The sequence below is a fragment of the Callithrix jacchus genome, chromosome 16 (assembly GCF_049354715.1).
Source record: "Callithrix jacchus isolate 240 chromosome 16, calJac240_pri, whole genome shotgun sequence".
NCBI lineage: Eukaryota > Metazoa > Chordata > Mammalia > Primates > Cebidae > Callithrix > Callithrix jacchus.
Genome location: NC_133517.1, coordinates 33,274,258 through 33,291,293, shown reverse-complemented (window position 1 = coordinate 33,291,293; position 17,036 = coordinate 33,274,258). Strand labels below are relative to the sequence as shown.

The following is a 17,036-nucleotide window of genomic DNA, read 5'->3' as shown; positions in this document are numbered from 1 at the left end:
ATCTGCCGGTCTCAGTCTCCCAAAGTGCTGGGATTACAGGCGTGAGTCACCTTGACCAGCCTTCAATATCTCTTATTAACATTCCTCTTTAATTCATTTTTTTTCTCTTCTTGAACTTTTCTCTCTCCAGTTGATACTATTTAAACATAAAAGTAACATTTTAAACTGAATATTAACTTACTGCTTTTAACAAATCGTTTCATATCATATAATCAACTACAGTTATATTAGAATGTAAATTGAATACAGTGTTTACCTACAAATATAGTATCTGGTTTCTAAGGAAAATATGCTTTTATAAGCTATTATTGGTTCTCCTGATAAACTATACTCAAACGCTACAGCTCTCTAACAAGAGTGGCTATTCACTGGTGATACACTTAGTTGTGCAAAATTTACTGCTGGTTACAGACGCAATAAGCTTGGGTGGAAATTCTCCAATTATAAGGATGCAGTTTGCCCTCAAACCCATAATGAAAACGTAAAACTTTAGTTTTCACAAAGCTCGAACAAGTAAATCCTCATTCTGACATAAGCCCTTTTGAAAACCTAAGGAATAGAATAAAAGGTGACATATTCATTTATTCATTCATAAAATATTTTCATTCACCTGTTGCAACATGTCATTTTTCCCCCTTCATTGAAAACAAGTCCATTTATTCATCAGTGAGCTCCTATTACACATAGTGACCACTATACTATAACATAGTGTGTTAGTGTGCAAGCTCTGAAGTAGATGGTTCCACAACTTATTACTTATGTGATCCTAGGGCAAATTACCCTCATGGAGATTTTCTTCTCTTGTGAAATGGATATAAGAATAATGCCTGCCTCATACAGAGACAGTGCACCTAGAGCAAAGGATGCTAGAAAGGAAGCATCTGCTCCCTGTTAGTTTTCACAATATGTCAGGCCATGGGTTTATATTGGTGCATAAAAAGACATGTTCTCTGTTCTTGAAAACTTTATACTCTAAGTAGTTAAGATAAGCAAAGAATTATAGCTTTTTAAAAGTATGCAAATCAGCCACTAGTATTTTTGAGTTCACATCTTGGGGACTCCTACTGAAGTATGCACACTGGCAGGACCTGCTTCAGGGGCAACCATGACTGGCATCTATTGTTAGAAGTGCTCTAGATACACCCTAATGTCTCAGCTCCCCCGAAGCCTGTCCCCTACCTCGTACCCTCTGTACTTTGGGGAATCCACCTACAGAATTATACTGAATAAAAAATTAATCTTACCAAATTGTCTGATGCCCAGATAATAACACCAACACCCCCCTTTCATCTCTCCCCTCTTGCCCACACATGTCATCTTTAGTATTTGAAGATAGCCTCACTAACAGGAATTTCTGAAGTATGTGCCAATCTCAGGTCCACAGGCATGCAATCCTCTTGGTAAAGCACTTGAATTCTATCATTAAGCAACCCCAGACACCTACTTTTTGTCTTCTTTGTCATGTTCAATTTGTACACAGAAACTTCCTGCCTGCCAGCCAAGAGCCCTTGGTCCCTCATCTTACAAGAGAATAAAGCTTTTTTCCCCCTTGAACATTCTATTGCCTTTTCAAATATAAAATGAGACAATTGTGAAAGTGCACTGAGAACTCCAAACAACTTAATTTCAAAGAAGCAACTCCCGACGCTGAGATGGTAATAAAACAGGGAGCCATTCTTTAGTTACTCAGCGATTTCCTGATGATTTCCTAGCCATGACCTGTAAGGAAACAGGTGCTAGAGGAGTATGGTAAACAGCCTCTTTCCCCGTGACTGCTGATTTTGGCAAAGGCCACGATAAGTCAGTAACCGCTGGGCTGAAGGTATCTCAGACCCACATGCAGGTCTATTTTAAGCTTCTTGGCTGGCACCACTGAGACTGCTGGGTCAACTCCATGTTGTCAAAGCTAACCTCCAATACCCCTAAGGGTCTTATCACCTGCCCACAAGAACATCAGGCCAATCTAGTCAAGCATTGCTCATTTTCAAGTTTGTTCTAGGGCAAATGGATGACGAAATGTTAAGGTTCACATTCAGGAAATGTCATTGCATTTTTGATATCACAGAAAGCATTTGTGTAAACAGGTGATTTTGCACAGTGCTTTCTCAGTACTATACTATTTTTGGAGCCCCTTCCTCTCTCCTACCTTCTCCACAGCGATACTGGGTTGTTTCAGTGCTGCTTTTCAACACTTTCCAATGCTGAAGTATCAACAGGTGCTTTGGTGGCTAAAACAGTTTGGGATCAAAGCAGTAAACCCAAGGACCTGTCCTGATCCTGGCCAGATGGGCAAGTGACAAACAGCACTTCTGAAGCAAGCCCATTGGGTGTCTAAATGGAGCTCCATCTAGAAACAGGAACAAAGCCAGGCCAGAGGAGAATCAAGGTTGAGATACTAAAGAATCTCCTCCAGTTGTACCAGCAGTTGGTACCTTTGCAAAAGGACACTTTATTTATAATGTACATGTCACTGAACCACACAACTTTACAACCAGAGGACAAAACTTATACCTGTAAATGAGATTATTTCAAAGCCATCTCTTTAGGAAGGCTTTATTCTGATTTCAAAAACACCTTGGCATTCAATACTTATGTCAAAATTCTTTTGACTATATTTAGTGGTGGTAAATACCAGTTTCTTTTTGAAAGTGGGTGTTATTTTTAGAAATATCCAGGTCATTCAGAACCAAGAAGAATAAGATGGGAAATCAATACTATTCTGGTATAAAACCAAAGTGTTGGTTATAGTAAAACAAGTTGGAGTTTCCTGTGCAGATCTGAAAACAATTTGAAAAGGAATTTTAAAAGTGCTCTGAATAATGGCAATGTCAGTGTGGAATAAGGGTTGCTACTAAGGTAACAGCTTTGAAGAGGGCATTTGATATGGATGTTGGATTCTTTTTTTTTTTGGAGACAGAGTCTCACTCTCACTCACTGTAACTTCCATCTCCCAGTGGAGGTAATTCTCAAGTGATTCTCCTGCCTCAGTCTCCCAAGTAGCTCAGATTACAGGTGCTTGCCACCATGCCCAGCTAATTTTTTTAAATTTTTAGTAGAGATGGGGTTTTACCATATTGGCCAGGCTGGTCTCAAACTCCTGTCCACAAGCAATCCACCTGCCTCTACCTCTCAAAGTGCTGAGATTACAGGTATGAGCCACCGCACCTGGCCTGGATGTTGGATTCTTATTACTCTATTTTACAACCATTAAAAAACAAGCTTTTTCACTGTTTACAACAGCAAAGACCTGGAACCAACCTAAATGCCCATCGATGATAGACTGGACAGGGAAAATGTGGCACATATACACCATGGAATACTATGCAGCCATCAAAATTGATGAGTTTGTGTCCTTTGTAGGAACATCGATGAACATGGAAACCATCATTCTCAGCAAACTGACACAAGAACAGAAAATCAAACACAGCATGTTCTCACTCATAGGTGGGTGCTGAACAATGAGAACACATGGACACAGGGAGGGGAGCATCACACACAGGTCTGTTGGGGGGAAATAAGGGAGGGACAGTGCGGGGTGGGGAGTTGGGGAGAGATAAAATGGGGAGAAATGCCAGATATAGGTGCTGGGGAGGAAGGCAGTAAATCACACCGCCATGTGTGTACCTATGCATCAATCTTGCATGTTCTTCACATGTACCCCAAACCTAAAATGCAATTTAAAAAAAAACGCTTTTGTGTGTGTGTGTGTGTGTGTGTGTGTGTGACAGGGACTTGCTTAGTCACCTAGGCTGGGGTGCAGTGATGGATCACCGCTTACAGCAGCCTCGACTTCCTGGGATCAAGCAAGCCTCCTGAATAGCTGAGACTACAGGCATGCACCACCACACCCGGATAATTTTAAAAAATTTTTTTTGTAGAGATGAGGTCTCACTATGTGGCTCAGGCTGGTCTCTGGGCTCAAGCAATTCTTCTGCCTTGGCCTCCCAAAGAGCTAGGATTACAGGCATGAGTCCAATAAGCCTGGCCAGGAAAAAGTTGATAAGACAACAGAGAAGTCTAGTATGAACTTCATTTCTGGGTCATAAAACAGAAACTCTTAAAATTCCACTCATAGCTTCAGATAAGTGGCCTCCATGTCCACAAAGTAAGGGCCAATAGTAGAGACCCTCCACATAAATGAATTTAAACTGATATCCTAAGGTTCTAAGATTCTCCATTCCATTAATAGCTTGTTAGTACCTAACTATAGAATAGAATGCACTTGGGGGCCTGGATCTCCTACTTTCTAGGAGTTCTTAATCCAAAACACTGACCTGGACATGTCGATAATAACAACAATAGCTAACACTTACACAACACTCACTCTTAAGCTATGTATGTCAACTCTCTTAATACAGCCCTATTACTTCTTTTTTTGAGACAGAGTCTCACTCTGTCTCCCAGGCTGGCATGCAGTGACATAATCTTGGCTCACTGCAGCCTCTGCAGTCCAGGTTCAAGTGATTCTTCTGCCTCAGCCTCCTGAGTTGCTGGGATTATAGGCGTCTGCCACCACACTCAGCTAATGTTTCTGTATTTTTAGGAGAGATGGGGTTTCAGCATCTCGGCCAGGCTGGTCTTGAACTCCTGACCTTGTGATCCACCCCCAACCCCCCCGCCCTTGGGCTCCCAAAGTGCTGGGATTATAGGCGTGAGCCATCGCGCCCAGTTACTTTTTACATTTTTATCTTACATTTGAGACAACTGAGGTATGTAGAGTTGCCCAAGACCACATAGAAAGCTGCAGAGCTGTAGGAGCCGGTGCGGCTGTGAGGGGCCACATCTTGCAGCAGCTGCCCTGGCCGAGCATGGTGTTGGCACTGGGCCTGCCTCACCTGTCGGAGCCCAGGGTAAAGGCAGCAGTAATGCTAACGTCAGCAAGCAAACTGAAGCGTGACGATGTTCTCAAAGGGTCCTGGACGGCAGCCACAGCATCCGACTCCACTTGGAGGGTTTCTGTGAGAGACAAATTGCTTGTTAAAGAAATTGCAGAACTTGAAGCTAATTTACCTTGTTTGCCTCGTCATCTGGACTGCTGCTGACCGCCAGACCTTCCTGATGTGCTGTTTCTTTTGCAGATGAGGGTTACTACCAGGGTGGAAAATTTCAGTTTGAAACTGAAGTTCCCGATGCATACAACATGGTGCCTCCCAAAGTGATGTGCCTGACCAAGTTCTGGCACCCCAACATCAAGAGACAGGGGAAATATGTCTGAGTTTACTGAGAAAACATTCAATTGACAGCCCTGGCTGGGCTCCCACAAGAACATTAAAGGATGTTTTAGTTGAAACATTAAAGGGGATTACACTCTTTGTTTACTGATCTTTTGAATTTTGATGATCTACTGAATATTGAAGCTGCAGAACATCATTTGTGGGACAAGGAGGACTTCTGGAATAAAGTGGATGACTACATCAAGCCTTATGCCAGATGATAAAAGGGGACGATTGGAGGCCCATAGACTGTGTTACAGTTTGTCTCTAATGTGAAACAGCAGGAGGTAGCCCCCTCTCCTGTCCTCATGCTCCCTCTCAGTCCCCTGGATTGCCCCAATCCTGTGACTATGTTGCCCTGAAGAAGACCATCTTCATGACTGCTCATTGTAGAAGGAGAATTCAACATAAATACAGCAAGAAAATGTGCTTGGGCTTCTGAAGAGTTGTCTGCTTACCTTAATATGTTTACTTTTTTGAACTTGTACTATATAGGCTATTGGTGAAAATCTTAAGAAGTTGTAATGAACTCAAAATTGAGGCCAGAGCTTGCTTTCCCTTTTCCACAACAAAATTGGTTTTCTGCACAAGGGATGCTAATGATGTATTCAGTGTAACTCGCAGATTGGCAATAAGATACCCACTACAAACTGTGATTTGATGCAAAATCTCTTAGCTTCTTTCACAAATGTTGGCTGTTGTGAAGCTTCCCAGAATGCATAGTCATTCACTGTAGATCTCTTACTGAAATGCATATTTTATTTAATGTAAGTATATTTTGGAACAGATTTGTAATTTGTACAATTTAATGCTTTAATTATTTTTTCTATTAAAAAAAAAAGCTGCATGGGAATGGAACCCAGCCAGCCTGGCTCCAGATGTACTCTTAATCACTAGGCTACACTATCCTACACATCTATGCATAGGATGCATCTATGAAGAAGAAGAAACCAGATATATAAATTAGATAATAGGAAAAGGACCTTGAAGAATATTTGCAAATTTATGGGAAACTCAAGAAGCAAAAAGGAGAGGATGGAGGCAGATGGACCTGTGAAAACTGGGATGAAGGCCAGAGAGACTAGCCATAAAAGTTCCCTGGGAAACCTGGGGATGGGCAAAAAGATTCTCCTCTAGTTTATTTAGAGAACAGAGTATATAGCAACTTGAAAGATCCAGGAGTTATGAAGGACCAGTTTGGGTATGTAACATTTTTCCTTTATTCCATAAAAATCAGGCAGTTCACATCATTTTGTGAACCTAACTGGCCAGTAAGAAGTTGTATGTAATAAATCCAAGTCAACTTATTGGAGAACACTAGGCAAGGTAAGTGCAATGCTCTACCTGCCATCTCCAAGGAAGCTTTTAGAAGCCACTATCTCACAAAAGGGATGTATTGATGGAAATCACTGAAGAGCCCTCGAGATGTTTTCTGTTTTACCATAGCCAACACCAACGCCACTTTAAGTCTAATTTCATCTGAGGTGGAAACAATCTCATGGAGCAGGAATGGGACTTATAACAGGGATCGACTTGGATGAAGGTCTTCTGACTCCAAGTCCACTGTTCTTTCCTGGTAACCATTCAGGGCAACGGAGACGGTATTGATTTAAAACTTCTCAGAAAACGTGAGCGCACATCTAGGCTACAGAGAGAATTCCCTCATCACAATTCCGTCTTGCTGCTGACTACACCTGCTTCCTTCTCTGGGACGATTAAAAAAAAAAAAAAAAAAAAAAACATGATGGGAGTTAATGCTCCTAAAAGCTGCAACGTATCAAATGAAAGAAGCAACAGCTACTCTCGAGGTTCTTCGCTACGCCTTGTACCGCAGGCTGGGGTGAGCCGCAGGGAGTTGAGGTTCCCGTGGGGCTCGGAGCCGCCCCCGCAGCCTACCCTGGGAAGCCCGCACCCAGCCGCGAGGCGCGGGGGAGCTTAGCCGCTGGGCCGGCCACCCACACTACCGCACCCCTGCCAAGGTGCTAGGAATTCCAGGAAGCCTGCACGGCGGGGAAGCAGCCTGTCCCTCGGGCCCCACGCACGCCAAGACGTTGGAGCCGAGCCAGAGGTTCCCCCCATCCTGGGCCCGCAACCAGCTGCCCCAAAGCCGCCCGGCCCAGTGGACCACCGCGCCCTAGCGCAGCGAAGCCACACCTTGCACCCGCCAGAGGGAGGGGTCACGTGAGGCGGGCCCGGGGAACCAATGGGCGGCTCGCGCCGAATGGAAGGGATTGTCTGACCCCCGTGACGTCACAAAGCTGGCGGGCAGCGCTCTTCTCTTCCGCCCCCGCCCCTCCCCCGGCCGCGGCCCTCCCCACCTCCCCTCCCACTCGCCACTGCGCAGCCAATCAGGAGGCGGGAAGTGCTCCGGCCGGAACGTGCGGGCGGGGCAGGGTGGCGGCCCCACAGGGTAGGGGCGCGCAGTGGGCCGGCCGGGGGTGAGGGCCCGTGCTTCTGTAGCTGCACGGGGCTGCGTGGAAGGAGCACCGAGCGTTGGCGTCGCTGCCGCCCCCTCCTCGTCAGGAACAACCAGCTGGTCTCCTGCCGCGCCCGGTTCGTATTCCCTGCTCCCGGCCACGAGCCGCCCCGTCGGGAATCCTCCACCCGTCCAAAGTTGTGAGGGGGCGCTAGGCGTGTTCGTGGAGCGGCGGCCGCGGGCGTGCGGAGGGCGGGACGATCCCTGGAGCGCCGGGTGCGCGCGGGGGCGTCGGGGCTATGGGGCTGGCGCGGGGGTCGTCGGGGGGCTGGGGCGGGGCCGCAGTGCAGCTCTCGCGTCCTTCGGGCCATGCGCGCCGGCTGTCAGCACTGCGGGCGCCGGGGTGCCCGCGGCAGGGTGAGCTCCGGTGAGGCTGCCAGGCTGTGGCTCTGCCTGAGGGTCTCCCTGACGCACCCCGGGTCCAGGTTGGCCTTGCTGGCAGCCTCCCGCCGGCGGACTGAAGCTTGCGCCTGTGGGACCGGGGGTGAAGGGGGTCGGGGGAGTACGGGGGTCCGGGGCAGGCATCGGGCGGGGCTGCCGTGCGCGCCCAAGGGCTTCGCGCCCCGGCTGGATGGAGGGGCTGGTCCTCGGGGAGCGCTCTTGATCGCACCTGGGCCCCGCTGCCTTGGGCTGTGGCTTCGCCTCCCCGACGGGGTGGGTTGGTTTGGTTGGCCTCCTTCTTCTCTCCACCCCTTTTTCCCTCCTCCATCCTCTTCCCCCTCCCAGCCCATTCACCGGGCTGGAGCAAGACCTCGCCCCTCCTCCGCTCCCGCCTCCCCGCCGCCGCCTCCTCTAATGAGCATCTCTGCCTTGCTTTCAATGGGCCGGTGCTGCTGTCGCTGCTGCTGCCCGCGCGGGTTGTGGATGTTGTCGGCTCCGTGTTGTGATGACAGGAGAATGTGTGTGTGTCCCGGGCCCAGACGAATTGGTAGGTATTCACTTAACTACCTGCGTTGGGGACCCAGGAAGGATGGTGACAGTTTTTTGTGTATGGATGGTTTTAGGTGGGTCAGCGTGGTATTAAGGGATGAGATAGATTGGAAAAAGCGACAAAGGCTTCTAGGATTGGGATAGCGTTGATGCCTTTGTGAGTGCAGTTTTTCAGGTAGTGATAAAGGAAACTAATCAAACAAGTACTGGCATGGTGCTTCGTATCTTTTTTCATTCATGTTAAAAGATAACAGGAGCTGTGAAATGGCTAGGCATTTCCAGAATAATGTTGAAAAATCGCGGATGCTCTTTATGTAGAGTGTTTAATGCAATCGGATTACATAAACTGGGGTTCTGACACATTAAATGATTAGCATAGCTTTTATTTTTCATTTACATCAGAAGCTTTGCAAAGCGAAAGGGCTCTGGAGTTGGGTGCCTTAATAGCATTTGCTAATTAATTTTGTCCATGGGTCTATTGATGGAGTGGAAGAAATATCTTGGCACAGGCTTTGCTAAGTACATCAGTAAGAATGGATGGGTCTCTTTCCTGTTTCTGGCTGCAGTGCATCTCTTTATTATTCATCGGCAAAATCAGCCAAATCTGCCTGGGACGAAGATGCTGCATATAACGTTGCTGAGTCTGGATCATGGAATAGGAACTTTTCTGTGAAAATTGTGATCAGAAATAACTTGAAATTTTGACACTGCTCTGTTTTACCAACAGTTGTACCTGGATGCTGTTCTTATTGCCTGATCAAGAGCCTTCTACACTAATTTAACAAGTTTGTCCCCAAAAGTTTTGATATAGAGGGTTTTGTTGTTATTGCATCAGTGGATATTCTGAAGGATATTAAGAGTTTTTCAGTGCTCATTTACTGTTTATGAAAGCATTTGAAAGTACTTTGACTCCAAAGAGTATCTGATCTGATAGAGAGAATATATCACACTGGACCTATGAGGATAGAACACTCATTAATCAATCACAGCACAGTTTTCATAAATTCCAATTTCCCTAGGAATTTTGTCTTTTGAAGGCATCTTGGGAGTTGGGTCATTTGGATATAATCTCAGTCCATATGCTAAGCCTCTGCGTAACAGAAAGATACAGTCAATAAAATTCGCTCTCTCATTTTTGTTTTTAATCTCAAGAACTTTTGCCTTGAAGGAAAAATGTAATGGGGAATTGGATTGTTTGATGTTTGAACTTAAGTATTATTCAGAGCACAGGCTGTGTGAATCATTGGCTTTTTGTCACTAGATTTCACTCATTTTGCAGTCAACTACAAAAATAGAAAAGATATCAAAGCAAGCTGGTGTGGGGCTCATGCCTGTATTCCCAGTATTTTGGGAGGCCTGAGGTCCGGAGTTTGAGGCCAGCCTGACCAACATGGAGAAACCCCATCTCTACTAAAAACACAAAATTAGCTGGGCATGGTGGTACATGCTTGTAATCCCAGCTACCTGGGAAGCTGAAGCAGGAGAATCGCTTGAACCCAGGAGGTGGAGGTTGCAGTGAGCTGAGATCGTGCCATTGCACTCCAGCTTGGGCAACAAGAGCTAAATTCCGTCTGAAAAAAAAAAAAGTCAAAACAAAGGAATTTAAGGAAAGTGTAGGTTTCCCGGACTTGTTATTCCTTAGTTAGACTATCAAAGCCTGTTATGCATCTATCAATCCTGCTTCCCACACACACAAATACTATTTTGAGTCAATCTACATTTCATACAGGCACATTTTCATTTTTTTCCCCTGTGAGGTTCTTAAGATTTAAAGAAAGAGCAAATGTAGACCTAAAATTATGAAGAAAAATTGTTTTCATTAAGATTACATCAGTTTACATTTTTAATGATAGAAAACCTTTATACAAAGCACAAAATGAGTTGATATGCTTTCTGCGTCCAAACCCAAAAAGAGATATGGTTTATAAGCGTGGAAGCCACTGTCATGTGGCCCAGCATTTCAGCACATCTTCTGGCTCAGCCATGTACACTTAACCTTTGGATGACTTTCACGTTTGAAGTTTGAAGTGCTTTTATTTAAATGATTACTTCTGATGGATTCCTATTTATCTGGAATTTCTGTTTTTCATTAGTGCATTTTAGGATGCTTGTTTAGTTATGGACTCTTATTTCCAAGAATATAGCCATCACTTTCTACTGCCTGATCTTGTCTTCATTTTCGTAAACAAATCCCTTCTTAGATAGTGCCGTTAAAATGATAATCCTTTCTACCACTTGCAAAAGAGAATCTCTGTGGCTGGGTCATGCACTGCTTATTACAGAGGTAAAAAAGAATTGGTGATTATTCTGTGTTTAGTTTTCTTTGCTTCCCTCTACCCTGATTTATCACTTTTTCTCAAATTACTCTTCAAAAAAGGTACATGAAAATAACATATAATTAACACTTGCTATGATATTTGTTAATTCTTTTCCTTCTTAATGAGTTTAGCCCTGGTAAGGAATAGTTGCTATTAACTCAGATGATTTTATTTTCCATGTACCTCTCTGTTTGTTGCATTTGTTTGTTTAAAGAATTTCCGAAGTGTGTTTCTTTATAGTCCAAATGACTATTTTGAAGCAGTATTTCAAGAATTCAGGGAAAATATATGTTATGGAGGAAGAAGAGGGATTTTTTTCTTGCATAAATTATCTAGATTAATAATACATTTTCATTACAGTTTCTGAAGAGATGCCCAGAAATTATTTTCAGTGTCATATAGTGAGTGATACAATTTTTAAGTTTGTAATTCTAATGCTGTACCTTTCGATCCAAACCTTAGACTATTATTTGACTATAGTGCTTTCCTGGAGTAAATACTTTTTTTTTTTTAATGTGAGAGAAAACATTTTTGGTCTTTTAAAATTTATTTTTAATTTACAATTAATGCATAATAGTATATATTTATGGGGTTCCATGTGATGTTTCAGTGCATTTATACATTGATATGCATTGTGTAATGATCAAATCAGAATAATTACCATATCCAAGAAAACATTTTTCTAGGGGTTAATTCTACTTTGGCTCCATAGCAGACAAAAATACGTCTATGGCTTTTCCTTGTTTTATTTTATTTTACTTTACTATTTTATCATGAAGGACATGGTAGAATTCAATAGTGAATAAATGAAACCTGAATTTGATTTCAAAGCCTCACTTCCGTAAGCATAAAGACATGAATCATAGAAGAGCCTTAGATAGCATCTACTCACTTCTGGTCATTTACCAGTTAGAAGAGTGAGACTCAAACATGTGAGCTGACTTTTCCAAGATTATTTGGGAGTTGGTAACAGACCTATGCCCGTTAGCCTGGCAGATTGCCACAGTGTCTAGAGAAGCAAGTTTTACAAGACCATCTACTGGGGTACAGGAAAGAAATATTGGAATTTCTTTTTTTATTTAATTATGTAGAAATTTTTTGGTATATCTCACAATGCATATTACTATAGCAATATATGTGTATGATGTACAAGTAATTTATAAATATACATATGTTTGGGCTGCATCTTTCGGTCATAACCATGTGTAATCATGACAAAAATTGACCACAGACCTATGTAAAGGATCTTCATAAATGGAAGAAGGCCCTATATAAAATGGGAGATTTCAAGGCATTTTTTAAGGATAGGGAGGGAGAAGGATGATTGGTCAGGTAGACTGCTACTGCATAATGTTATATAACCTACATCTCCTCAGCTTTTCCCAGCCAAATCTGTTGTACATTCTGCACAGTTTGTACTGTACAAAGAAGAACAAAGAAAAGAGAAAATTGAAGTTTTGAATACAGGAGCCAGGAGTTCAGTCCTGGTTCCACAAATAATAGGGAGTTGTACCTACCAGAGTACACCCTGTAGAAATAGTACATGATGTATGAATAAAATGTAGTACCTTCTAGCAAAGGCTTAGCATGTAGATTGACTTGGTTAATATTTGTTATAAAAGCAAAGCTAGATTAAGTAATCTGAAATGTAACTCTTTTCTTTGTGTACATCTGTCTAATTTGCTGTCTAGGAATCCCAGTCAGAAGTTCCAGCCTGCCACTGTTCTCTGATGCCATGCCAGCACCAACTCAACTGTTCTTTCCTCTCATCCGTAACTGTGAACTGAGCAGGATCTATGGCACTGCATGTTACTGCCACCACAAACATCTCTGTTGTTCCTCACCCTACATTTCTCAGAGTCGACTGAGATACACCCCTCATCCAGCATATGCTACCTTTTGCAGGCCAAAGGAGAACTGGTGGCAGTACACCCAAGGAAGGAGATATGCTTCCACACCACAGAAATTTTACCTCACACCTCCACAAGTCAATAGCATCCTTAAAGCTAATGAATACAGTTTCAAAGTGCCAGAATTTGATGGGAAAAATGTCAGTTCTATCCTTGGATTTGACAGCAATCAGCTGCCTGCAAATGCACCCATTGAGGACCGGAGAAGTGCAGCAACCTGCTTGCAGACCAGAGGGATGCTTTTGGGGGTTTTTGATGGCCATGCAGGCTGTGCTTGTTCCCAGGCAGTCAGTGAAAGACTCTTTTATTATATTGCTGTCTCTTTGTTACCCCATGAGACTTTGCTAGAGATTGAAAATGCAGTGGAGAGTGGCCGGGCACTGCTGCCCATTCTCCAGTGGCACAAGCACCCTAATGATTACTTTAGTAAGGAGGCATCCAAATTGTACTTCAACAGCTTGAGGACTTACTGGCAAGAGCTTATAGACCTCAACACTGGTGAGTCAACTGATATTGATGTTAAGGAGGCTCTAATTAATGCTTTCAAGAGGCTCGATAATGACATCTCCTTGGAGGCTCAAGTTGGTGATCCTAATTCCTTCCTCAACTACCTGGTGCTTCGAGTGGCATTTTCTGGGGCCACTGCTTGTGTGGCCCATGTGGATGGTGTTGACCTTCATGTGGCCAATACTGGTGATAGCAGAGCCATGCTGGGTGTGCAGGAAGAGGACGGTTCGTGGTCAGCGGTCACTCTGTCTAATGACCACAATGCTCAGAACGAAAGAGAACTAGAACGGCTGAAATTGGAACACCCAAAGAGTGAGGCCAAGAGTGTGGTAAAACAGGATCGGCTGCTTGGCTTGCTGATGCCATTTAGGGCTTTTGGAGATGTAAAGTTCAAATGGAGCATTGACCTTCAAAAGAGAGTGATAGAATCCGGCCCAGACCAGCTGAATGACAACGAATATACCAAGTTCATCCCTCCTAATTATCACACACCTCCTTATCTCACTGCCGAGCCAGAGGTAACTTACCACCGATTAAGGCCACAGGATAAGTTTCTGGTGTTGGCTACTGATGGGTTGTGGGAGACTATGCATAGGCAGGATGTGGTTAGGATTGTGGGTGAGTACCTAACTGGCATGCATCACCAACAGCCAATAGCTGTTGGTGGCTACAAGGTGACTCTGGGACAGATGCATGGCCTTTTAACAGAAAGGAGAACCAAAATGTCCTCAGTATTTGAGGATCAGAATGCAGCAACCCATCTCATTCGCCATGCTGTGGGCAACAACGAGTTTGGGACTGTTGATCATGAGCGCCTCTCCAAAATGCTTAGTCTTCCTGAAGAGCTTGCTCGAATGTACAGAGATGACATCACAATCATTGTAGTTCAGTTCAATTCTCACGTTGTAGGGGCGTATCAAAACCAAGAATAGTGAGTGGCTCTTTCACTGGCAATTCTCAAATGATAGATATTTAAAGGGCAGATTTTTTAAAAAGATACTACTATAATAAACATTTCCAGTTGGTCATGGTCATTCTAAGCATTTACTCATTTGATACTCTAGCTAGTTAAATACTCCACATTGACTTTGCAGCAGGGCGGCAGAGTCATGAGAGTCTGGTTCTGCCTAGGTCAGATTTCATGGCACCTGCACTTGAAGCAAGTCACTCCTTATCACAGGTGTTTTGAAACACTCGCTTCTTTTACCAACCTGAAAAAATTAGGATGACCTGTCAAATAAGATCTTGAATAGGCCAAAAGCAATTATCTTACTATGTGTAGTCTCTTGGTTAAAGTGAAGAAACAGTACTATTCACACCCACAGACCCCTTTCTTCACTGAGATTCCAGTGTACATGAGAACATATATTTATTGCATGATTTTCTAGGTACACAGTCTATGCATTATTCATATACATTTATTTTAGCCTGAAGTGGTTTTCAGATCCAGTACTTTAAGCCATAAATGACCAAGATCCAAGCAATCTGAATTTGTTTTTGTGATTATTTGACTGGAATGCATCTTAAGTGGAATAACTATACTCTGTTATCCACCTGATTCCTAATGTAATTGAAACATTTTCTATTTTGCCACACACTTGAAGACAATAAGGGTTTTTAGTTTTATCTAATCTTCTATTGAAGTTAAAGAAAAAACAGATTTTTTATTTGTATTAATGAAAAGCTTTAGTTTGAAATAAGAAGATCCAGAATAAAAAGAAGAGACTGATCTCTTCAATTATTGTCATCTGTAGTCACCAGCACATCACTCTTATGTAATCTCCAAAGGCTTGGCATGCTGTAAGTGTGTGGTGGGTAGACTGCTGCTGGGGAATCATACTTCTTATTTAGTAGTGATAAAAATTTTCATCATTTTTGGAATTTTAAAGATGACATATAAAATAAGTTTAAATATCAATGTGGGGAGTAAGATTTAATGTTACCATCGGGTGTTAAGACAGGAGAAAGTTTTTGTTTTTCTCCATTTAGACATAGATCAATTAAAATATTTGGGTTTAAATTGACTAAATGCTTTAAACATATTGTAGCTTAAGATATATGTGTTAAGATATATACATGAGAAACTTTAAAAGGTAACTGCCGTGCATGCCTGATGCTTAATAGAACACTTAGTGGTGTCAAACGTTGTTTGCAGCAGTCTCCATAATTATATTCAGTCCCTTCTAATACTATATCAACATAAATGAAAATAAACATATTTGAATTGGCTTTTTGAGAGCTTATGTGATATGCATCAAATGGCATTTTGTTCCTGTGTTTGATAGTGATCTGTATACAGCTGTGCATATATTTTCATCACTTATTCTAGCATCATGGTTTAAAAAATGGCTGTGATTATGTTTGACATTCACCTGGATTTTAATACAAGCCAATATCAGCTTTCCATTATATAATAACTTGGCTGTTGAGGAGTCTTTTCACATTTTTGTGGGATATGAACTAGATGTTCAAGGATGACTCCTGGACTGTGGATACTGAATCAGTGTAGTATTGGCTGCAGAATTTGTTTCAGCTGAAAATAGACTCAGGAAGATTGCTGCTTGGAATATCATATAATGTTTATTTTTTGAAGTGTTTTTGTTTTTATTTTTTATTATTTTTTTAAGTCAGCTTGGAACTTTTTTCCCGGACAATATTTGGGACGGGGAAAGGCCATGCTATATATTTATTTCTAAATGTTTTGACTGGGCCTTTTTCTTTCAATGAAATATGTGGACTGCTCTAGCAAACCCTATGTTCAGCTACTATTCGAATGTTCTTGAACACCACTGCTGAAGAGTTCCATATTATGTACCAAATAATGTCTCATCTCTATATAGTACAGGGAATATAAAATCGTTTCCCGTGGTCATGATTAAGATAATATTAAACAAGAAATTTGGTCTGCAGTCTGAAAGCTGGTCTACTCTTTGTAGAAATGAAAATGCAGCATGGAGTTGACATTGTGGAAATGAAATAATTGGGTATTAGAAATCTGAATGTACTGTCATCTAAAAGCAATTGTGATTTTATTGTAATTGGTTGTCACTGTGATATGGTGTCTAGAATTAAAGAATACATATAAACTTTCATGGTATTTAGCCTTTCTTAAATTTTTTTAAGATTTAAACTTTCTAACATGTATTTAACTTCTGTATTTCTATTTAATCAGTGGTTCATGATATATAATACACCCTTAACTAGTTAAATGGAATGTTGGTATGGTACAGAGTGCTTGGTAAGACAACTGTCTTATAAAAGATGTAAGTGTGTGAAGACATGCAAGTTGAATGTACAGAATGGTTGAAGAAATGCTCACGGTGAATTAAAGCTTCGTATCTGCTTTCTGAATGTCCTGTGTTTGTTTTTAATAACAAGATTCATTAGATGCTTCCTATGCATGGTAGATTAACTTTAGGATCCAGTAGATATAGTACTTCAAATTTGTAAAAATTGGGTATAATTTTAAACAAAATGCACAGATTTAAAATTTGCGATGTAACATTTGGTAACACCCCAATAAAGATAAACTTTTCCTTCAGAAAATTTCCTGTGCCCCTTTCCAATTAATCTCACTCCTCATAACTATCATTCCACTTCTCTCTCCATAATTTTGCTTCTAGAAATTTATACAAATCATGTACTCTTTTTTTAAAGGCAGTGTCTTGCTCTGTTGCCCTGG

At 42.2% G+C, this 17,036-nt stretch overlaps 2 protein-coding genes and 1 pseudogene across 8 annotated transcripts; 2 read left to right on the top strand and 1 right to left on the bottom strand.

Annotated features, from left to right (window-relative positions):
* The first annotated feature begins 4,809 nt into the window (after positions 1-4,809).
* Positions 4,810-6,063, top strand: LOC100413753 (NEDD8-conjugating enzyme UBE2F pseudogene; annotated as a pseudogene).
* On the bottom strand, positions 5,306-8,355 carry LOC144579719 (uncharacterized). The gene has a single exon (XM_078352681.1). It carries the CDS (start codon positions 7,998-8,000, stop codon positions 7,464-7,466), a length of 537 nt encoding a protein of 178 aa, XP_078208807.1. The 5' UTR covers positions 8,001-8,355; the 3' UTR covers positions 5,306-7,463.
* On the top strand, positions 7,622-16,705 carry PDP1 (pyruvate dehydrogenase phosphatase catalytic subunit 1). Of its 7 annotated transcripts, none has more exons than XM_003734976.6 (3): positions 7,622-7,766; positions 8,583-8,617; positions 12,629-16,705. In XM_003734976.6, exons 2-3 carry the CDS (start codon positions 8,587-8,589, stop codon positions 14,284-14,286), a joined length of 1,689 nt encoding a protein of 562 aa, XP_003735024.2. In that variant the 5' UTR covers positions 7,622-7,766; positions 8,583-8,586; the 3' UTR covers positions 14,287-16,705. The 7 variants fall into 7 exon arrangements, with proteins under 7 accessions (XP_003735024.2, XP_002759122.3, XP_002759123.1 ...); XM_002759076.7 differs by having other exon boundaries at positions 7,622-7,905; XM_035276325.3 differs by lacking the exon at positions 7,622-7,766 and adding an exon at positions 7,877-8,046.
* The last annotated feature ends 331 nt before the right edge of the window (positions 16,706-17,036 follow it).